Consider the following 24,601-nt stretch of genomic DNA (forward strand, 5'->3'; position numbering starts at 1 on the left):
TATTCTGGGAATATCACGGCGAGAACACTAAAAATGGGCTTAGATAAGAATCTTTTGACGATCCTTTTCATTTTGTGGAAGGACATCATCCTCTTCGTAGTCAAAGATTTGGATGAAATCGGGACAAATCTTTTGTAGGTGACGTAAATTTGGATGTTCTTTTATACTTACTTCAACCAATGTGTCTTGGGTAACGTCAGCATTTGTAGCATGTAATGCTGCGACAACATTAACTGGTACTGACTGATAATCCTCTTCATATTCAAAGGTGACTGACCAATGTGTTGTCTGTGTGTCTGATTCTAAGTGATTGACAATATCCTCAGTCTGAGTTGTCTGTGTGACCTGTTTGGGTGAATGGGTGTTTGGCAAGATTGTGGTACTGCTAGTTGATTTGCTTTGCTGAGTTGACGTTACTGAGAAGACTGTTTTCTCAGCATCTTCTTCTGTCTGATCATTACAGTTAATATTTTCCTCATATTCCCTACGTGAGAGAGCATCGGCATTCCAATTGGCTTTGCCGCTGCGGTGAACAATGTCAAAAGTGTAGGTAGAAGTTCCAAAGACCATCGCCCTAACCTACCTGTGGCATCCTTGATGGATTTCAGCCATTTCAATACTATATGATCAGTGTAGACTGTGAATTTGGAATTTGCATGGTATGGACGAAAGGATCTAATGGCTTCAACTAGAGCTAAGCCTTCCTTTTCTGTAATGCTCCAGTTCTTTTCGCTGCCATGAAGAGCTCTACCACCAAAAGCTATTGGATGTTCATTATTTTTCTCATCTTTTTGACTCAAAACAAAACCTATGCTCATATCACTGGCATCAGTTGCGAGAAGAAATCCTTTGTCAAAATTTGGATAAGCCAAAACAGGTGTATCACTCATAGCATGTTTGAGTGTGTTGAATGCCTGATCACACTCAAGTGTCCATTGGAACTCTGGTTTCTTTCCTACTTCTGCCTCCGAATGCTTCTTTAGCAAGGCATTCAGTGGAAGCGCTATGTGAGCATTATTTTTCACATACTTCCTGTAGAAGTTTGTGAGGCCTAAGAAGGAGCGAATCTGCTTTTGTGATTTGGGCACTGGAAAGGTTCTAATTGCTTCAATCTTTTTGTCATCAACTTGAACACCTCCACATGATAAAACATGACCCAGAAAAGAAACTTTGTCCGTTGCAAAATTGCATTTGGATGGCTTAAGTGTTAATTTTGCCTGTTTCAGATAGTAAAATACTTGCTCCAAATGTTGGAGATGCTCTTCAAAGTTTTTGCTGTAAATTATCAAATCATCAATGTAAATCAGCGCAACCTTAAAAAGCAATTTGCTTAGCACTTTGCTCATGAGCTGTTGAAAACAAAGTGGAGAATTTGTCAAACCTTGGGGCAAACGTTTGAATTGATAAAGGCCTTGATGGGTGACGAAAGCAGTTTTATGCTTTGAATCTTCATGTAATGGCACTTGGAAGAAGCCATTAGCAAGATCTAAAGTTGAGAAGATCTTAGCTTGTGCATTGGCGATGTGATCAACAACATCATCAAAAACAGGAAGAGGCCATGACATTGGTAAAGTGACAGAATTCAACTTTCTGTAGTCACAAACAAATCTATATGAGCCATCACGTTTCTTGACTAGGATAATGGGAGCTGAATACATAGAAGTAGACTCCTCGATCAAATCATACTTCAGAAAATCATCTATAAGTTCTTCAGTGACTTTTTGGAGATGAGGAGATTGGCGATATGGTCTACACTTAACGGGTGGGTGGTCGCCAGTGTCAATGATATGTTGGTGCATGTCAGTCTTTCCTAAATCTGCAAGACTCGTTGAAAACATGTCTCTATTTTGTCCCAAAAATCTAAGTAGTCTGTGTCGTTGGTCTGGAGTCAGTTGTATTGGTCAAATCAAATCCTAATTCTTGTGCAATTTTAACATAATCCCTGGTGTCATTGTCTCTCTTCTCATTGTCAGTGTTAACGGTACTGATGAATGGTTGGTCAGAGTCAATTTCAAAAACAGAGAAATTTGCCTACAACTGTACCCTTGTCAAGAACCTTTTTTCTTGGGATTCATAAGCCTAAATGTAGCAGTTTTGCTTTTCACTTTGGAAAGAGTTCTACCACCTGCTACTTCAGAATGAGCAGTGAGGGAAGCAATGGGTTCAATGAGGATGAGGGAATTCTCTTTGGTCTCTGATAGTCTAATCTTGAAATGAATTTCACTCTGAGGGGGGATGTAAATCTGATCTATTGTTTTTGCTAATCCACTAATCTCTTGCACTGAATTGGCTATGAAATTGTTATATTGCCTATCTGAGGTGCTGTTGTTAAGTATCAAGGAATGACAGCTATAATCTAAGACTGCATCATTGTCATCAAGGAAGTTCTCACCTAGTATCACTGCTTCTGGTAGTGTAGGCAGAACATAGAATCTTTGAGAAAATTCCTGATCTCAATGACAAAATCTAACACAACTGAACTTAACACTTTATGCAATTCGCTCCCAACACCTTTTACCTGTGGAAAGGGTGAGTTTCCAAGAGTAAGGTTTTCAAAAGCTGTGCTAAGAAGAGCCGACAAAATACAACAAATGGATGCCCCTGTATCTACTAAACAATTTGTTGTTTTTGTACCAAATTTTGCCTGAATTACACTTTTGGCAAGGGGCTTAACTAAAAACACTGTTTGAATTTCACTTTCAAAGTTACTTTCCATACCAGACTCCATATTTGCCATGACACCTATTTGTATGTACCGTACTAAATTAAAGAAAGACAAGTATTCAACAATGTAATGTTCTACTTACAATATTTGAAGACTTTTTCTTCCTTTGTTGGTGTCTTTGGAGGAGTTGGTTGTCTTTAATCCAGTGATGAGGTCAGAGGTAGATGCAGCTTGCTTGTTATTCCATCAGATGATCTTGGTTGGACATGTCCTCAAATGGGTTCTTGTAGCTGGTTGTAGTTAGTTCCTGGGCTCCGTGGTTCCGAAAACGATGATTCTCCGCCAAATTATCATGGAACTGTTCCGGGTGAACAATACCTTCCAAATGGCGTGCTGGTTTTCTTGGGGAATTGGTCAGCAAAGAGCCGGAGTCACAGGAGTCTAATCACAATTTTATTTACAAGAACAATTAAGAATGAGCAAGTTACAATATCTTAGAAAAATAGCTGAGGGTGCCACAGAAAGTCGGTACAACACTCTCGGCTGTGGGAGAGAGGTCTGCTTGTCAGTATGGTAAATTGACCTGTGTCAGTATTGTGCATTGAGCTGTGTCAGTATGGAAAATTGACCTGTGTGAGTATTGAGCATTGAGCTGTGTCAGTATTGAACATTGAGCTGTGTCGGTATCGTAAATTTACCTGTGTCAGTATTGTGCATTGAGCTGTGTCAGTATGGTAAATTGACCTGTGTCAGTACTGTGCATTAAGCTGTGTCAGTATTGTACATTGGGCTGGGTCAGTATTGAACATTGAGCTGTGTCAGTATGGTAAATTGACCTGTGTGAGTAACGAGCATTGAGCTGCATCAGTATTGTTCATTGAACTGTGTCAGTAATGAGCTTTGATCTGTGTCAGTATTGTAAATTGACCTTTGTCAGTTTGGTGCATTGAGCTGCATCAGTATTGTACATTGAGCTGTGTCAGTATTGAGCATTCAGCTGTGTCAGTATTGTAAATTGAGCTGTGTCAGTATTGAACATTGAGCTGTGTCAGTATGGTAAATTGACCTGTGTCAGTATTGTGCATTGAGCTGTGTCAGTATGGTAAATTGACATGTGTCAGTATTGTGCATTGAGCTGCATCAGTTTTGTACCTTGAGCTGTGTCAGTATGGTAAATTGACCTGTGTCAGTTGTATGTATTAAGCTGCATAAGTATTGTACATTGAGCTGTGTCAGTAAGGTCAATTGAGCTGTGTCAGTATTGTACATTGAGCTGTGTCAGTATTGAGCATTGAGCTGTGTGGGTATTGTACATTGAGCTGCATCAGTAATGTGCATTGAGCTGTGTCAGTTTTGTACATTGAGCTGTGTCAGTATGGTAAATTGACCTGTGTCAGTATTGTGCATTGAGCTGCATCAGTATTGTACATTGACCTGTGTCAGTCAGTATGGTAAATTGACCAGTGTCAGTATTGTACATTGAGCTGTGTCAGTATGGTAAATTGACCTGTGTCAGTATTGTGCATTGAGCTGTGTCAGTATGGTAAATTGACCTGTGTCAGTATTGAGCATTGAGCTGTGTCAGTATTGTACATTGAGCTTCGCAGTATTGTACATTGAGCTGTGTCAGTATCGTAAATTTACCTGTGTCAGTATTGTGCATTGAGCTGTGTCAGTATGGTAAATTGAGCTGTGTCAGTATTGAACATTGAGCTGTGTCAGTATGGTAAATTTACCTGTGTCAGTATTGTGCATTGAGCTGTGTCAGTATGGTAAATTGACCGGTGTCATTATAGAGCATTGAGCTGGGTCAGTATTAAACATTGAGCTGTGTCAGTATGGTAAATTGACCTGTGTCAGTATTGTGTATTCAGCTGTGTCAGTATGGTAAATTGAGCTGTGTCATTATGGTAAATTGAGCTGTGTCAGTATTGTACATTGAGCTCTGTCAGTATGGTAAATTGAGCTGCATCAGTATTCAGCATTGACCTGTGTCAGTATGGTAAATTGAGCTGTGTCAGTATGGTAAATCGACCTGTGTGAATATTGAGCATTGAGCTGTGTCAGTATGGTCAATTGACCTGTGTCAGTATTGTGTATTCAGCTGTGTCAGTATGGTAAATTGAGCTGTGTCAGTATGGAAAATTGACCTGTGTGAGTAATGAGCATTGAGCTGCATCAGTATTGTTCATTGAGCAGTGTCAGTAATGAGCTTTGATCTGTGTCAGTATGGTAAATTGACCTTTGTCAGTTTGGTGCATTGAGCTGTATCAGTATTGTACATTGAGCTGTGTCAGTATTGAGCATTGAGCTGTGTCAGTATTGTACATTGAGCTGTGTCAGTATTGAACATTGAGCTGTGTCAGTATGGTAAATTGACCTGTGTCAGTATTGAGCATTGAGCTGTGTCAGTATTGAGCATTGAGCTGTGTCAGTATTGTACATTGACCTGTGTCAGTATGGTGCATTGAGCTGTGTCAGTATTGAGCAAAGAGCTGTGTCAGTATTGTACATTAAGCTGTGTCAGTATTGTACAATGAGCTGTGTCAGTATTGAGCATTGAGCTGTGTGAGTATGGCAAACTGACCTGTGTCAGGATTGTGCATTGAGCTGTGTCAGTATTGTACATTGAGCTGTGTCAGTATGGTAAATTGAGCTGTGTCAGTATGGTGCATTGAGCTGTATCAGTATTGTACATTAAGCTGCATCAGTAACGTGCATTGAGCTGTGTCAGTATTGTACATTGAGCTATGTCAGTATACTAAATTGACATGTGTCAGTATTGTGCATTGATCTGCATCAGTATTGTACATTGAGCTGTGTCAGTATGGCAAATTGACCTGTGTGAGTATGAAGCATTGAGCTGCATCAGTATTGTATATTTAGCTGTGTCAGTCAGTATCGTAAATGGACCTGTGTCAGTATTGCACATTGAGCTGTGTCCGTATGGTGAATTGACCTGTGTCAGTATTGAACATTGAGCTGTGTCAGTATGGTAAATTGAGCTGCATCAGCATTGAGCTCTGTCAGTATGGTAATTTGAGCTGTGTCAGTTTTGTGAATTGAGCTGTGTCAGTATGGTAAATTGACATGTGTCAGTATTGTGCATTGAGCTGCATCAGTATTGTACATTGAGCTGTGTCAGTATTGAGCATTGAGCTGTGATAGTATGGTAAATTGAGCTGTGTCAGTATTTTGCATTGAGCTGCATAAGTATTGTACATTGAGCTGTGTCAGTATGGTAAATTGACCTGTGTCAGTTTTATGCATTCAGCTGCATCAGTATTGTACATTGAGCTGTGTCAGTAAGGTAAATTGAGCTGTGTCAGTATTGTACCTTGAGCTGTGTCAGTATTGAGCATTGAGCTGTGTCGGTATTGTACATTGAGTTGCATCAGTAATGTGCATTGAGCTGTGTCAGTTTTGTACATTGAGCTGTGTCAGTACGGTAAATTGACATGTGTTAGTATTGTACATTGAGCTGTGTCAGTATGGTACATTGACCTGTGTCAGTGTGTATGGTAAATTGACCTGTGTCAGTATTGTACATTGAGCTGTGTCAGTATGGTAAATTGACCTGTGTCAGTATTGTGCATTGAGCTGTGTCAGTATGGAAAATTGACCTGTGTGAGTATTGAGCATTGAGCTGCATCAGTATTGTTTATTGAGCTGTGTCAGTATTGTGCATTGAGCTGTGTCAGTATGTTTAATTGACCTGTGTCAGTATTGAGCATTGAGCTGTGTCAGTATTGTACATTGAGCTGTGTCAGTATTAAACATTGAGCTGTGTCAGTATGGTAAATTTACCTGTGTCAGTATTGTGCATTGAGCTGTGTCAGTATGGTAAATTGACCTGTGTCCTTATAAAGCATTGAGCTGTGTCAGTATTGTACATTGAGCTGGGTAAGTATTGAACATTGAGCTGTGTCAGTATGGTAAATTGACATGTTTCAGTATTGTGCAATGAGCTGTGTCAGTATGGTAAATTGAGCTGTGTCAGTATGGTAAATTGAGCTGTGTCAGTATTGTACATTGAGCTGTGTCAGTATGGTCAATTGAGCTGCATCAGTATTGAGCATTGACCTGTGTCAGTATGGTAAATTGAGCTGTGTCAGTATGGTAAATTGACCTGTGTGAATATTGAGCATTGAACTGTGTAAGTAAGGTAAATTGAGCTGTGTCAGTATTGTGCATTGAGCTGTGTCAGTATGGTAAATTGACCTGTGTCAGTATTGTGCATTGAGCTGTGTCAGTATGGTAAATTGACCTGTGTCAGTATTGAGCATTGAGCTGTGTCAGTATTGTACATTGAGCTGTGTCAGTATTGTACATTGAGCTGTGTCAGTATGGTAAATTTACCTGTGTCAGTATTGTGCATTGAGCTGTGTCAGTATGGTAAATTGAGCTGTGTCAGTATTGAACATTGAGCTGTGTCAGTATGGTAAATTTACCTGTGTCAGTATTGTGCATTGAGCTGTGTCAGTATGGTAAATTGACCGGTGTCATTATAGAGCATTGAGCTGTGTCAGTATTGTACATTGAGCTGGGTCAGTATTGAACATTGAGCTGTGTCAGTATGGTAAATTGACCTGTGTCAGTATTGTGTATTCAGCTGTGTCAGTATGGTAAATTGAGCTGTGTCAGTATGGTAAATTGAGCTGTGTCAGTATTGTACATTGAGCTCTGCCAGTATGGTAAATTGAGCTGCATCAGTATTCAGCATTGACCTGTGTCAGTATGGTAAATTGAGCTGTGTCAGTATGGTAAATCGACCTGTGTGAATATTGAGCATTGAGCTGTGTCAGTATGGTCAATTGACCTGTGTCAGTATTGTGTAATCAGCTGTGTCAGTATGGTAAATTGAGCTGTGTCAGTATGGAAAATTGACCTGTGTGAGTAATGAGCATTGAGCTGCATCAGTATTGTTCATTGAGCAGTGTCAGTAATGAGCTTTGATCTGTGTCAGTATGGTAAATTGACCTTTGTCAGTTTGGTGCATTGAGCTGCATCAGTATTGTACATTGAGCTGTGTCAGTATTGAGCATTGAGCTGTGTCAGTATTGTACATTGAGCTGTGTCAGTATGGTAAATTGACCTGTGTCAGTATTATGCATTGAGCTGTGTCAGTATTGTACATTGACCTGTGTCAGTATGGTGCATTGAGCTGTGTCAGTATTGAGCAAAGAGCTGTGTCAGTATTGTACATTAAGCTGTGTCAGTATTGTACAATGAGCTGTGTCAGTATTGAGCATTGAGCTGTGTGAGTATGGCAAACTGACCTGTGTCAGTATTGTGCATTGAGCTGTGTCAGTATTGTACATTGAGCTGTGTCAGTATGGTAAATTGACCTGTGTCAGTATGGTGCATTGAGCTGTATCAGTATTGTAGAGCTGTGTCAGTATTGTACATTGAGCTATGTCAGTATACTAAATTGACATGTGTCAGTATTGTGCATTGATCTGCATCAGTATTGTACATTGAGCTGTGTCAGTATGGCAAATTGACCTGTGTGAGTATGAAGCATTGAGCTGCATCAGTATTGTATATTTAGCTGTGTCAGTCAGTATCGTAAATGGACCTGTGTCAGTATTGCACATTGAGCTGTGTCCGTATGGTGAATTGACCTGTGTCAGTATTGAACATTGAGCTGTGTCAGTATGGTAAATTGAGCTGCATCAGCATTGAGCTCTGTCAGTATGGTAATTTGAGCTGTGTCAGTTTTGTGAATTGAGCTGTGTCAGTATGGTAAATTGACATGTGTCAGTATTGTGCATTGAGCTGCATCAGTATTGTACATTGAGCTGTGTCAGTATTGAGCATTGAGCTGTGATAGTATGGTAAATTGAGCTGTGTCAGTATTTTGCATTGAGCTGCATAAGTATTGTACATTGAGCTGTGTCAGTATGGTAAATTGACCTGTGTCAGTTTTATGCATTCAGCTGCATCAGTATTGTACATTGAGCTGTGTCAGTAAGGTAAATTGAGCTGTGTCAGTATTTTTCCTTGAGCTGTGTCAGTATTGAGCATTGAGCTGTGTCGGTATTGTACATTGAGTTGCATCAGTAATGTGCATTGAGCTGTGTCAGTTTTGTACATTGAGCTGTGTCAGTACGGTAAATTGACATGTGTCAGTATTGTACATTAAGCTGTGTCAGTATGGTACATTGACCTGTGTCAGTGTGTATGGTAAATTGACCTGTGTCAGTATTGTACATTGAGCTGTGTCAGTATGGAAAATTGACCTGTGTCAGTATTGTGCATTGAGCTGTGTCAGTATGGAAAATTGACCTGTGTGAGTATTGAGCATTGAGCTGCATCAGTATTGTTTATTGAGCTGTGTCAGTATTGTTTTTTGAGCTGTGTCAGTATGTTTAATTGACCTGTGTCCTTATAGAGCATTGAGCTGTGTCAGTATTGTACATTGAGCTGTGTCAGTATTGAACATTGAGCTGTGTCAGTATGGTAAATTTACCTGTGTCAGTATTGTGCATTGAGCTGTGTCAGTATGGTAAATTGACCTGTGTCATTATAGAGCATTGAGCTGTGTCAGTATTGTACATTGAGCTGGGTCAGTATTGAACATTGAGCTGTGTCAGTATGGTAAATTGACATGTGTCAGTATTGTGCAATGAGCTGTCAGTATGGTAAATTGAGCTGTGTCAGTATGGTAAATTGAGCTGTGTCAGTATTGTGCATTGAGCTGTGTCAGTATGGTAAATTGACCTGTGTCAGTATTGTGCATTGAGCTGTGTCAGTATGGTAAATTGACCTGTGTCAGTATTGAGCATTGAGCTGTGTCAGTATTGTACATTGAGCTGTGTCAGTATTGTGCATTGAGCTGTGTCAGTATGGTAAATTGAGCTGTGTCAGTATTGAACATTGAGCTGTGTCAGTATGGTAAATTTACCTGTGTCAGTATTGTGCATTGAGCTGTGTCAGTATGGTAAATTGACCGGTGTCATTATAGAGCATTGAGCTGTGTCAGTATTGTACATTGAGCTGGGTCAGTATTGAACATTGAGCTGTGTCAGTATGGTAAATTGACCTGTGTCAGTATTGTGTATTCAGCTGTGTCAGTATGGTAAATTGAGCTGTGTCAGTATGGTAAATTGAGCTGTGTCAGTATTGTACATTGAGCTCTGCCAGTATGGTAAATTGAGCTGCATCAGTATTCAGCATTGACCTGTGTCAGTATGGTAAATTGAGCTGTGTCAGTATGGTAAATCGACCTGTGTGAATATTGAGCATTGAGCTGTGTCAGTATGGTCAATTGACCTGTGTCAGTATTGTGTAATCAGCTGTGTCAGTATGGTAAATTGAGCTGTGTCAGTATGGAAAATTGACCTGTGTGAGTAATGAGCATTGAGCTGCATCAGTATTGTTCATTGAGCAGTGTCAGTAATAAGCTTTGATCTGTGTCAGTATGGTAAATTGACCTTTGTCAGTTTGGTGCATTGAGCTGCATCAGTATTGTACATTGAGCTGTGTCAGTATTGAGCATTGAGCTGTGTCAGTATTGTACATTGAGCTGTGTCAGTATGGTAAATTGACCTGTGTCAGTATTATGCATTGAGCTGTGTCAGTATTGTACATTGACCTGTGTCAGTATGGTGCATTGAGCTGTGTCAGTATTGAGCAAAGAGCTGTGTCAGTATTGTACATTAAGCTGTGTCAGTATTGTACAATGAGCTGTGTCAGTATTGAGCATTGAGCTGTGTGAGTATGGCAAACTGACCTGTGTCAGTATTGTGCATTGAGCTGTGTCAGTATTGTACATTGAGCTGTGTCAGTATGGTAAATTGACCTGTGTCAGTATGGTGCATTGAGCTGTATCAGTATTGTAGAGCTGTGTCAGTATTGTACATTGAGCTATGTCAGTATACTAAATTGACATGTGTCAGTATTGTGCATTGATCTGCATCAGTATTGTACATTGAGCTGTGTCAGTATGGCAAATTGACCTGTGTGAGTATGAAGCATTGAGCTGCATCAGTATTGTATATTTAGCTGTGTCAGTCAGTATCGTAAATGGACCTGTGTCAGTATTGCACATTGAGCTGTGTCCGTATGGTGAATTGACCTGTGTCAGTATTGAACATTGAGCTGTGTCAGTATGGTAAATTGAGCTGCATCAGCATTGAGCTCTGTCAGTATGGTAATTTGAGCTGTGTCAGTTTTGTGAATTGAGCTGTGTCAGTATGGTAAATTGACATGTGTCAGTATTGTGCATTGAGCTGCATCAGTATTGTACATTGAGCTGTGTCAGTATTGAGCATTGAGCTGTGATAGTATGGTAAATTGAGCTGTGTCAGTATTTTGCATTGAGCTGCATAAGTATTGTACATTGAGCTGTGTCAGTATGGTAAATTGACCTGTGTCAGTTTTATGCATTCAGCTGCATCAGTATTGTACATTGAGCTGTGTCAGTAAGGTAAATTGAGCTGTGTCAGTATTTTTCCTTGAGCTGTGTCAGTATTGAGCATTGAGCTGTGTCGGTATTGTACATTGAGTTGCATCAGTAATGTGCATTGAGCTGTGTCAGTTTTGTACATTGAGCTGTGTCAGTACGGTAAATTGACATGTGTCAGTATTGTACATTAAGCTGTGTCAGTATGGTACATTGACCTGTGTCAGTGTGTATGGTAAATTGACCTGTGTCAGTATTGTACATTGAGCTGTGTCAGTATGGAAAATTGACCTGTGTCAGTATTGTGCATTGAGCTGTGTCAGTATGGAAAATTGACCTGTGTGAGTATTGAGCATTGAGCTGCATCAGTATTGTTTATTGAGCTGTGTCAGTATTGTTTTTTGAGCTGTGTCAGTATGTTTAATTGACCTGTGTCCTTATAGAGCATTGAGCTGTGTCAGTATTGTACATTGAGCTGTGTCAGTATTGAACATTGAGCTGTGTCAGTATGGTAAATTTACCTGTGTCAGTATTGTGCATTGAGCTGTGTCAGTATGGTAAATTGACCTGTGTCATTATAGAGCATTGAGCTGTGTCAGTATTGTACATTGAGCTGGGTCAGTATTGAACATTGAGCTGTGTCAGTATGGTAAATTGACATGTGTCAGTATTGTGCAATGAGCTGTCAGTATGGTAAATTGAGCTGTGTCAGTATGGTAAATTGAGCTGTGTCAGTATTGTACATTGAGCTGTGTCAGTATGGTCAATTGAGCTGCATCAGTATTGAGCATTGACCTGTGTCAGTATGGTAAATTGAGCTGTGTCAGTATGGTAAATTGACCTGTGTGAATATTGAGCATTGAACTGTGTAAGTAAGGTAAATTGAGCTGTGTCAGTATTGTGCATTGAGCTGTGTCAGTATGGTAAATTGACCTGTGTCATTATAGAGCATTGAGCTGTGTCAGTATTGTACATTCAGCTGGGTCAGTATTGAACATTGAGCTGTGTCAGTATGGTAAATTGACCTGTGTCAGTATTGTGCATTTAGCTGTGTCAGTATGGTAAATTGAGCTGTGTCAGTATGGTAAATTGAGCTGTGTCAGTATTGTACATTGAGCTGTGTCAGTATGGTCAATTGAGCTGCATCAGTATTGAGCATTGACCTGTGTCAGTATGGTAAATTGAGCTGTGTCAGTATGGTAAATCAACCTGTGTGAATATTGTGCATTGAGCTGTGTCAGTATGGTAAATTGAGCTGTGTCAGTATTGCGCATTGAGCTGTGTCAGTATGGTAAATTGACCGGTGTCATTATAGAGCATTGAGCTGTGTCAGTATTGTACATTGAGCTGTGTCAGTATTGAACATTGAGCTGTGTCAGTATGGTCAATTGACCTGTGTCAGTATTGTGCATTGAGCTGTGTCAGTATGGTAAATTGAGCTGTGTCAGTATGGAAAATTGACCTGTATGAGTAATGACCATTAAGCTGCATCAGTATTGTTCATTGAGCTGGGTCAGTAATGAGCTTTGATCTGTGTCAGTATGGTAAATTGACCTTTGTCAGTTTGGTGCATTTAGCTGCATCAGTATTGTACATTGAGCTGTGTCAGTATTGAGCATTGAGCTGTGTCAGTATTGTACATTGAGCTGTGTCAGTATTGAACATTGAGCTGTGTCAGTATGGTAAATTGACCTGTGTCAGTATTATGCATTGAGCTGTGTCAGCATTGAGCATTGAGCTGTGTCAGTATTGTACATTGAGCTGTGTCAGTATGGTGCATTGAGCTGTGTCAGTATTGAGCAAAGAGCTGTGTCAGTATTGTACATTAAGCTGTGTCAGTATGGTACAATGAGCTGTGTCAGTATTGAGCATTGAGCTGTGTGAGTATGGCAAATTGACCTGTGTCAGTATTGTGCATTGAGCTGTGTCAGTATTGTACATTGACCTGTGTCAGTATTGTACATTGAGCTGTGACAGTATGGTAAATTGACATGTGTCAGTATGGTAAATTGACCTGTGTCAGTATTGTACATTAAACTGTGTCAGTATTGTACATTGAGCTGTATCAGTAATGTGCATTGAGCTGTGTCAGTATTGTACATTGAGATGTGTCCGTCAGTATGGTAAATTGACCTGTGTCAGTTTTATGCATTAAGCTGCATAAGTATTGTACATGGAGCTGTGTCAGTAAGGTAAATTGAGCTGTTTCAGTATTGTACATTGAGCTGTGTCAGTATTGAGCATTGAGCTGTGTCGGTATTGTACATTGAGCTGCATCAGTAATGTGCATTGAGCTGTGTCAGTTTTGTACATTGAGCTGTGTCAGTATGGTAAATTGACCTGTGTCAGTACTGTGCATTGAGCTGTGTCAGTATGGTCATTTGAGCTGCATCAGTATTGAGCATTGAGCTGTGTCAGTATGGTAAATTGACCTGTGTGAGTGATGAGCATTGAGCTGCATCAGTATTGTTCATTGAGCTGGGTCAGTAATGAGCTTTGATCTGTGTCAGTATGGTAAATTGACCTTTGTCAGTTTGGTGCATTGAGCTGCATCAGTATTGTACATTGAGCTGTGTCAGTATTGAGCATTGAGCTGTGTCAGTATTGTACATTGAGCTGTGTCAGTATTGAACATTGAGCTGTGTCAGTATGGTAAATTGACCTGTGTCAGTATTATGCATTGGGCTGTGTCAGTATTGAGCATTGAGCTGTGTCAGTATGGTAAATTGACCTGTGTCAGTATGGTAAATTGACCTGTGTGAGTGATGAGCATTGAGCTGCATCAGTATTGTTCATTGAGCTGGGTCAGTAATGAGCTTTGATCTGTGTCAGTATGGTAAATTGACCTTTGTCAGTTTGGTGCATTGAGCTGCATCAGTATTGTACATTGAGCTGTGTCAGTATTGAGCATTGAGCTGTGTCAGTATTGTACATTGAGCTGTGTCAGTATGGTAAATTGACCTGTGTCAGTATTATGCATTGGGCTGTGTCAGTTTTGAGCATTGAGCTGTGTCAGTATTGTACTTTGAGCTGGGTCAGTATGGTGCATTGAGCTGTGTCAGTATTGAGCAAAGAGCTGTGTCAGTATTGTACATTGAGCTGTGTCAGTATTGTGCATTGAGCTGTGTCAGTATCGAGGATTGAGCTGTGTCAGTATTGAACATTGAGCTGTGTCAGTATGGCAAATTGACCTGTGTCAGTATGGTACATTGAGCTGTGTCAGTATGGTAAATAGACCTGTGTCAGTATTGTGCATTGAGCTGTGTCAGTATGGTAAATTGAGCTGTGTCAGTATGGTAAATTGAGCTGCATGAGTATTGAACATTGAGCTGTGTCAGTATGTTACATACATTGACCCAATGTCAGTATGGTACATGTGCAATCCAGAATGTGGTATGTTCTACACATTTAGATGAGTGTACATGATGATAATTGTAAATAATCACCTCTGTTTACATTGGGAACAAATAAACCAAATGTTGTATTCAATTTGAAATATATGCATGTTTTCATTCCATAAAACAAATTGTTTAAGTATTAAAACTTAAATATGGACTATTACTAAGTTAATAGAATTGGTTCCTTCAAATCACTCTAGAATGTGTGGGAACTCAAAATTATGTATTAATAACTTTAACATCATAAACCACATGTACCTGTGTTGTCAAGCTCTTTACAGATGCACGCTGCCTCATGTGAGGATGCAAGAAAGGACCCAGGTCTCAAAGTGATCCTGTACAGGCATGTACACATCATCTGTTGTGGAGACACTTGTCTTGCTTACCAGATGTTTCTTGAGTTCCCTCGGGTAGGATATGCGAATATTCGCAATCTTTTCTGTCACTTGATCATCTAAAAGAAATCAAACTTCACTTATTATACTCAGATACCAGAATATGATTACCAGCTTATGAAACTTCCACTTAATGTCTAGCTAGTCTGTGTTAAAATGCATCAGCATTTTTTTAATGTGTCTTGCAAATATTTCAGTATGTACCACATGCCTAGTTACAAGTATTGGCCACAACTGAGTCACAATTCCAAATATTTGCTTGTATTTTCAAATTTTGATTTATCTAAAGAGACATTGTGCAAAAAGTATGAAAATCTCTCTCCTAAGGGTGTCCCAAGATATCCTAACAGCTCTTGGTTTAGTCAGCTGATCAGATATGCAGAAACATTTCAGTATTATTATTAATTGTTGTTTCAACAATTTTTACATACCCATTCCGGGTTAGAATGATAGTGTCTGGATAGTGTATGCATTTATTTCGATGATGGGGCAAGATACTACATGTATTTAAACCAATTGGAGCTGTTGCAGACCCTATGCTATGTAGAGTGAGTGAGTTGGGTTTAACGCCGCTTTTAACATTATTCCTGTTATATCACGGCGTGTTATGCTAAGTAGAAATCTGACAAATCAGAAAGTTTAATAAACAAGGGGGTGTGTCTCCCCACCCTCCACCCCTTTACAGAGACAGACACACCGCTTTGCATACATATTTGCTCCACCTATCATAGCATAGGTACAAAGACAGCTCATATTTGGAATAGGGCATTTAGGGAAATTTGTATCGTACATGTTATTCTTTCATGCTACAAGGTGCAAGAGCTCACAGCATCACATTTGTCAACAAATTTGAAAATACACGTCGTCTGCATACTCACTCATTAGTGACTTTTCCGGGAATGCCAAGCTTATCGCCATCAGTGCAGCATTCCTCTTGTCTCTTTTTGAATAATCCTGGCTTGAGACATTTGACAGGGTTTTGTGACTGAGATAGTGAGCCAAAAAACACTTGGTCTCCTCTCTTGAAAAGTCGAGGCATGGTTTCTTCACAGCAGATAAAGCCATGTTTCCCGCTTGTGTGTAAACAAATATCATGTGACTTCAAAGCACAATTTGATTGGCCGCACCACATCGAATTTGCCGATCAGCTAGAACATACTCTACACATTTGCAACACAATCGATGCGGTTTCAAGCGGCCGATTTGTCCCTTTTGTTCGATTAATCACTCAAACGATATATGACTTGGTCGAATTCGGCGTATCTATTCGATGGGCCGACCGTGTGAGTAGGCCTCAAGACTTCATGCCTCCCTGGTGCTGTATGTAAGCAATCATGGTCAAGTCGTCTCTAGCAAGCTTTACTGAAGAGTGGTGCAGATGATCTAGCCATGCTTCTAGTGCTAGATACGTCACCCACATTTCTAGGCAGTTAATGTGTAACTCCTTTTCTTGGGTGGACCATTTTCCCTGTACCGTAATGTCATCCATGTGGGCGCCCCATCCCTCTCCTGACACATCTGTGTAGAGCTGATGTAGAGGAGGGGGATATGTGAGTCCGGGCATGACATTCTGACAAGTGAGCCACCAATGTAGTTCTAAGATTCGAACTGGTGGAACTGGTGGATGGAGACGTGAAGATATAGCCATCCTGGAGATCTAGTCTTATCATCCAGTGTGCTTATCTTAAGGTGTTCTTTAACTTCTTGATGGATTTCATCTGGAACTTGGGAGGTTTCTCCAAATAATCTTGGTTTAGGACTATTAGATATATGATCAAGCGCATTTCTGAAGAATTCTTCTTTGGGACCAGGAATACTGGTGAGTAGAATCCGTGGGTGGTGTCCGATTGTTGGCCCTCTTGGCTAGTAACTTGCATATGGCCAAATTTGCCGCAAGTAACTTTCTCCCTGACAGGTGGAATCGGGATCCAGAAGGAAAGATAACTACTCTTGGTCATTTTAGAAAGTGAAGATTGTATCCTCCTTATTATTTCATTGCTGCTGCCAAATATTTTGATCAATTTTATTTTCTTGTATGATTGTAAACCTAATCTTTTTTATTATAATATAATTTGTTGAATGTTCATTGATCTTGTGTAGATATTTACTGATTTCGCATTTTACTTCTGTAAATACATCTTTCTGGGTTAACCTCTGCATTCCAATTTAGGAATCCAAACATAACACTTTTAATACAAGTCTATATGTTTAGGATAAAACATGTTAGAGTGTTTTTATGAGATTTAAAACTCGAATCCAAGGGAATATAAAGAAAACATTTGTCATTTGATTTTACATTTCATTACATTGTGTTTCAAATGCAAAAGAAAAAAATTCTAGTGAGAAACATTCATATATTACAATATAATTGTAGTTGAAGTTGTATTAATAAAATCTCCAGGATATAATACAAAATCCTGGGGATGTTATAACGTCTCAGTTTTTGAGATTTAATCCGACTGGAGAACAATGAGATGATGTCACTGGAGGTATATAATGTGTGTTTACCTTTTCCCTGTAGTCTCTCAAATAATTCCGTAAGTCTCCAAGCAGGCAAAAATCCATTACAAGACAGATACGACTGCCAGTTGTACAGCAGCCAATCATGCTCACAACATTCTGATGCATTCCAAACTGTTTCATGACCTCAATTTCAAGGAGAAGGCTCCGTCTCTCATCTTCAGTGGCATGATCTAGAAAATAATACAGTCAGTCAAAATTTGTAAAAAAATTGAAAACAGTTTATTTTTTTCTGACCATTTTAAATAGTTAAACAAAATATCATAATCACATTGAGTATTTCAAGCGACGTGTGTGTGGCTGCTTGTGCAAGTCCGGTTTTATAGTGGTAGCCCATTGAGATATCATGCTACACTTTAACATGGATACCCCACTCAAACACACTTACACTGACTTTGAGCTGACCAATCCCTTAATGCTGAGTGCCAGTTATGGTATCTTTTTATGTTTTAGGCATGATGCAGTCATGGGACTAAAGAACTGCACTCCTCGCAGATGGCTCTATTCACTAGGCCATGCAGGTACTAAGAAAGGTTCAAATAAAATATTGCGAAATCTTGTCATGTTTCAGAAAAAAAGGTTAAGACACAAGGAAGGGTTTTGAATACCTATTAAAATAGAGCCACAAGGTACTGTAGCTCATTTGATTTATGAGGAAATAATGTGATGACCATACTTTGGTCCAAACACCTACACTACTGCCTAGAAGTTCATTCCCCTTACACGCATGGGCAACGCGTTACGCAACCAGTGTGCATCGGGTTGGTCACGCGTGTGAGACCCGTGTGCAACGCGTTGCACACGGGTGTGCACCCCGTCCGCCACTCGTGTGCAACGCGTGACACACTCATTAGAGGGGGAACAAACTTTTGACCAAAGGAGGACCCGTCTTAAGCTGAACCTGGAGGTGGTAACAAGGAGAGAAAATTTTGTTATCCTGACGAAAAATGATAATACACATGTATTTCCTAATGTCTCCTTTCTTTATGTGATTTTGTGGGAATAACATGAATACTGTTGCGATTAAATAGATCTGTTTTGTTTTATACGACCATTGCTTCTAAATCCGATGGTGTTAATTAAGAGAATACATGGTCCTGGAACATGTTATTGCAATTGAAATGCTTTTATTGTGATTTGACATTAACCGTCTGTAGTACGACTTTCAGTGATAATATGTATGAGGTTTGGCGGCGCATTGTTTTTATTGGACCCTGATTACTTTATGATGACTTGGACTCTTTATCACAGCTCCATAGCCGTGAGGCTGGAAAAGAGCAGCATGTAATTAATGAGGGTGGGTTATATCATTGAGGATACACTTGAGGGAGAGAATACTAATTACTGTACTACAGGAAGAGACCTGTAGACGTAAGCGCGGGGTTGTGTTTTAGCTGGCCGTTTGATAATGGCCGCCAGGAGAAGTGAGCTTTGCCTGCATCATCTAAAATAAATAATAAGATACAGCAGTGTTATTTTCAGGGTCTGTTGAATAAACTCCCAGCGCAACGGTCAATGTATCTTCTACTTGATCCTTGATACATCATTTTGTCTTTCACAATATATAGTATTTCAACGTACAAAGGACACTGATCTAAAGCAATTCCGCGGGAGTAGTTGTTACCTGTGCATTACTGTATTTTCCCAGTGAGTACCCGGATGATATAGCAGAAATCTAGACTTGTTCGCGACCTGTGCTCGCCATTCGTAAGCGCATTTTAATTGAAAGTAGAAGGACGTATGGTCACACTGATCAACAAAAATGAAATACAGTTTTTGAAATGTAGGTATATTTGTGGGGAGCATCGGTAATGGTGATGCAGTTTTGATAAGTCACTTGCTTAGTAATTGTGCAATCTTCGTGTACACTATTTTGACTTGCAACACAGAGTAAATATTTCACTGAACATTGCTTATTTTACCGTGTGTATATGTTTACATTCAAAATGTAAACAGATTTCACTAAGGAAATGTATTAAAACGCCTAAATATTCAGTTTATTTCACAAATTAACTGAAAAATATGTCCATCTTTATTAATATGATAACGAATTCCAAATATGTTTAATACCATCACCAAGTACAGTTCTGTATTGTTTGGCTTCTTTTCTTAGCATAATTAATATATTGTGATGTGTTTAAGCTCTCTTGGTCGTCTTTATCATTTTTAGTCAGTCGGTTAAATAAATGAATGGATTATTCAGTCAATTTGTAAAATGACTGAAATATTTAGATATTTAATAAATTGCCTGAGTGAATCATATTTTACACATTGACTGTACTATATACACGCTTACAAAAGAAAATACGTCTATCGCGCATCGAAAAACTTCCCAACCAAACGGAAAGGAACAAGAATGATTCTGTTCAAAGCTGCAGCGAATGAATGAAAACAAAATGCAAATATCATTATAACAACCTACCAAAGTTATAATGTATCCGGGAATATCAACATACAGGAACAATATCCATTGCGTCTGCAGCTGTACAAAAATACTTATTCGATGTAAAATGTCTATGTGAGAATCAAATACTTTAATAATAATTATTTGGAAACAATATTTGGAAACAATATTTGGAATATATATGAAATATATTAAAATATTTAAATATATCGTTTTTAAACGTTATTTAAATGTATCGAATAGTATAACCCGTGTTTGTTTCTTAACTGATCACTTATTTTGTTTCAATTGTTTCACATAGGTGCCAAGTTAGCTGAGAAAGCCCACGTGACAACTATTTTTATAATGTCCACGGTTCTTAAAAACATACATTGAGTTAGATAACAATGAACAACTAGTCAGTGTATTATCGGTTACCCTTTGAACAAAGTACATTCGATGGTCCTTCAGCATCAACATTGTCGAGGTGTAATTTCATTTGTTTCTTATAATAAAGCTTGAAATTCTTTATGATCCTGGCATCTAGTGTTAATTGTTAAAGTTAATCTCTGCAGCCGGTGCGTGTCAAAACACGGGGTTGTGTACTCGCGGGCAGATGACCACGGAGTACGCTGACCACTGTGTCGGATTAACGAGACTGATTAATGAGTGATTTCAGTAATTCGTTGCAAATTAGGTGTGTCGGAGTCGGAGTGCGAGAATGTCGGATTAACGGGACTAAATAGCGCTGAATCAATCGGTTCCCATCATTTGTGTCGGATAAAGCCGAGCGTCGGATTAACGAGTGTCGGATTAACGAGACTTGACTGTATGTTGTTTTTACATCTGTACTTCACGCCATGATATGAGTATTCCCTAGGTTTAGTAACCCTACCTTCACATGTAAACACTTACTTTTGACGTATCCACTGTGCAAGATAACAGTAATTAATCAATCAACGTATTTCCTGTTGATCCTTTGATGTCTGGGAATGATCAGTTGATTTACAAAAAAAGTAAAGCAACTGATCATACATCACTTGCTGGGCTGCGACGTGCATAACTCACATTCCACCTCACTTCAAACCTGGATTTAGATTAAATAATTACCCCACGTACAAGAAAGACCAAATTTGAACCTTTATCGGGTAATCTGAGTTGTGCTACAACTAAGTATACATGTTATAAATTCATTAACTGAGCAGCAAGTGAATTACGACAAATACACAAGTGTCGGGTTATACCAGAAAATGTGGATGACAACAAGGGAGTAGTAATTGTATCATCCACGCAATCCGAAATCCGCAAATGCTTTCACTCAGGGATACTTTTTTATTATCAAACTGTAACAATCAGGGGTATTTCCAAATGACGACATCCGATGAGCTTTCGCCGTTATTTGTCTGTTTGTTTAGGCTGAAGAAATTAATTACCATGCGCCCTTTGTTGAAATCTTCATAGATCACGGGTAACCAATCAGTTTTCAAAAATGCGTAAGTTTATTTAGCTGTCCTTGCAGACTGGTAGCCCAGTCTCTTGTCACGCTCGGTTGCGTTAACGAGCAAATTGACTCACGGCAGCTAGTAAGCCCAAGCGGAAATCCAAAGGTCGTGCTACCTGAAGAATCAACCTTCATTTGCGAAATATCTACTGCTCTCAAAATCAATATTTCTCCCAATACTAAAAGTCAGAACTTTCTAACCAAGGAGTACCAGTTGAAACTGGTCGATGGCTGAACATTCCCAGGGAAGACAACCAGTGTCCACTCTGTGATTCTATCGCCGTGGGAGATGAATTGCATTAATCCGATGTGAAGCTTTTCACCAACGGCGATATGAACTCTTAAATAAGCAATATCTTAAGTTTCCAAACATTTAAGAAAATTATGACCACTAACAGTGTAAGAAATCTTAAAGGCCTATCTAAATTCCTTAACAATGTGTACAATACAATTGGTAAATTGTATTAGTATCCACGTATCCTATTTTTATTAAATTGTACATAATAAAAATTGTAGATAATTGTATGTCATGTTATTCTAAGAATAAATGAGTTTGAGTCCGACACCCGAGAAGAAGCCAGAGATTAGTGCCCCTTTTTGAATAGTTTACAATCATGTGTTTTACCGTTAGCTGTGTTGGCTTAAACGTGTTTTTATTTCAAAAGAAATCTGTATCGGTAAAAAAGCAAAACATGCTTATGTAATACCTCTCCAGGTAACAACTTAACAACCGCTGGATATATATAAGAGAGTGATGAACATAAACATACAAAATGCACAAATGAAAGCAAGCAAGTGGTGTCTTTGAAATAAGGTAATGCAGTTTTCCTTTACTACATGCATAAACTTAAGCTACTCAAACCTTTTGCTTTTGACAATGATGTCATGAACTGATTTAAGAAGAGTCATGTTTGTAGAACTGCTTAACTACTGCCATGTAATATTATTTTTAGACCATACCCATGTGTGTAGAAATACACAGTGTTTCTGATATTATCGTATTTTTTAACAGTTATAGAAAAAGTGAATTGCATCTTCAAGGTGATATCCACAAGTGCAGTCTGGTATGTCTGATACATGTCGTCTAAACTTATCAGCGTTTAAGTCACTGCAGCCGAGCCTAAGGCGACAGTGGACAATTTGGCATGATCTATGAAAATATTTGAAGTCAAAATTATTAATAATTGCATCAGAACGATTAATTAAGGATTTGATTTCTTTTAATGAGCGAGCATTAGTTACTTCATCGGATAGAGGGTTCCGCAGGTTGATCATATCCAGAAAAAATGATAATAAGCATAGGACTGTGTTCTACATTTGATTGTTTGTATGTTGAATCTTTTCCTAAGGTTATATTTCCTGTTATCAGAGAATTGAATATACACTTTTCAAATAATTTGGCTAAGCAACTTGTGAGTGCTACAAGTCTATAATTTGAGCATTCATGTTCATCGCTGACACTGACACCGCATCAGCCCGGCAGTGGACTTGACACAATTATTTGCGCACCGATTATATAACTCCTACAGACAGGTGGGGTGGTTGTTCAAAGCGAAACGGACGACCCCGTCTGTTATCTAATAAATGCTGTGCGGCGCCTTTGATCTTGCCTCCAACCATACACCTTATAGTAGTAAACGACGATCAGGATGGCCTGGAAATAAACACAATTCTGTCTGCCCGGTGCATCCACAATTAACTAGAATGCTTCATATCTACAAATATATATAGAAAATAGATTGCACTTCTTTATTTAATCATTACCCTTTTTTACCCTAATAGTACAAGTGCTTCCCCGTGTGCGAGATAGGCTTAAGTCGGAAAGCGCATATCTCCGAGGTACCTATCTACCAGAACTCTATTTGCTGTTCTGGCCATACATAAATATATGTAAGTTACGTACATGGGGAGGCTAGATTATTTACAGCTTACAGCAATATAGTGCAAATATTATGTTCAATAAAAGAAAACGTTGATAGATCTATAACACACTTTTTGTACTATTAAACCAACTGTGGACTTTTAAGACATTTTCGCTTATTGTAATAACATCTAGCTAACCAATCATGTCTATCTCTGAAATCCACAAGCATAGTTGCTGTCAAACCTAAAAAACATATTCAGGGAGGTCAGTTTTGATTTGCCAAGCACCTTAAGGTGAGTTTATTTTTAAACTGTCAAAAGCGATTGTCCCTTCAATACTAGTATATGTCTGGAAGCTGTCTCTCGGACTGTTATGGGTTATGATGTATTTTATGATATAACTGGGGAATGTTCAAATTAGTTACTGTCGTTTAATCCAACGTTCTAACTGTCAACTGTCTCAACAGGATCATAGGTTTGGTTATATATCTCCTCCCTGTCTCTATGTCTTAAGTTGTTAATCGGTAACTGCGGTCCAAATGTATCAACTTATTCATCTATTGTTGCAAACTTGACTGATTTAAACATATCTTATTGATCATGAACTACTCAGTCAGTCAAGCACCTGTATCAGAAATGTAAAACCAGCCATGTTTCATGTAGTCCCAATATCACTGAAAAATGCCGATGTAACGTGACAAATAAATTTACTCACAGGCAATATATTTTTCGTGAGAGTGAAGCACAATTTTATTAAAGTTTTATTAACAATTTCATAAACTATAATAATATTAATATTAAAATTCATCATCACTTGCCAAGTTTATGAAAATGTCCCCATTTGGGAGATGTCACATATAAACAAGGATTCGAACTAAGTTTGATCGTCTTTGACACTGAGGTTTATCCCCACTTTGCCAGCAAACTGCAGAAGATTAACAGTGAGTGAGTGAGCATCGTTTCTATGTTTATACAAGAAAAGATGTCATGCCAAAAACGCTCACAGTAGTTAGTAAGTAAACTCACGACCTGTCATGACCTGGTTGAGTGACTTCCTCAAATGAACGTGAAAGGATTACCCACAGAGAAAGAAAGGATTAAAGTCACCCATAAATCTTATCCTAACGTAGTACTCCAACTTCTAAATGCCCCTCAAAGAAGGATTAAAATCCTAAAGATATCCTATCTACGTGGTATAGGTACTCACAACCTCTAATAATAAACTGTTACGTTTGGTATCCCCAGCAATACTCACTATGGTAATTGGGCAAATGTAAAAATCACAAACCCTAACGAGATTCTGTCTACATGGTCACACCCGGTGATTGTGAAGATCTCAAATTTTATCAACTGTCAGACAGCATGGCTGTTCATATTCATTTACAACATCCTCTTATAATTAGTATAAAAGTGTCCCACACAAAACCTTCTTTTATTTATTTTTCAAAATACAACACAGAAAGTTGGGT

The 24,601-nt window shown here is 38.9% G+C and overlaps 1 protein-coding gene across 1 annotated transcript in view; it reads right to left on the minus strand.

Moving 5' to 3' along the window:
- Window positions 1–24,601, minus strand: part of LOC124150005 (tyrosine-protein kinase receptor torso-like) — a 534,068-nt gene that overhangs the window by 95,004 nt on the left and 414,463 nt on the right. The window contains exon 16 of the mRNA XM_046521879.2: window positions 17,374–17,558. Within this exon, the coding sequence (XP_046377835.1) occupies window positions 17,374–17,558 (185 nt within the window). The remainder of the gene's footprint in view (window positions 1–17,373; window positions 17,559–24,601) is intronic.

The sequence above is a fragment of the Haliotis rufescens genome, unplaced genomic scaffold (assembly GCF_023055435.1).
Source record: "Haliotis rufescens isolate VD_foot unplaced genomic scaffold, xgHalRufe1.0.p SCAF_12, whole genome shotgun sequence".
NCBI classification, from domain to species: domain Eukaryota; kingdom Metazoa; phylum Mollusca; class Gastropoda; order Lepetellida; family Haliotidae; genus Haliotis; species Haliotis rufescens.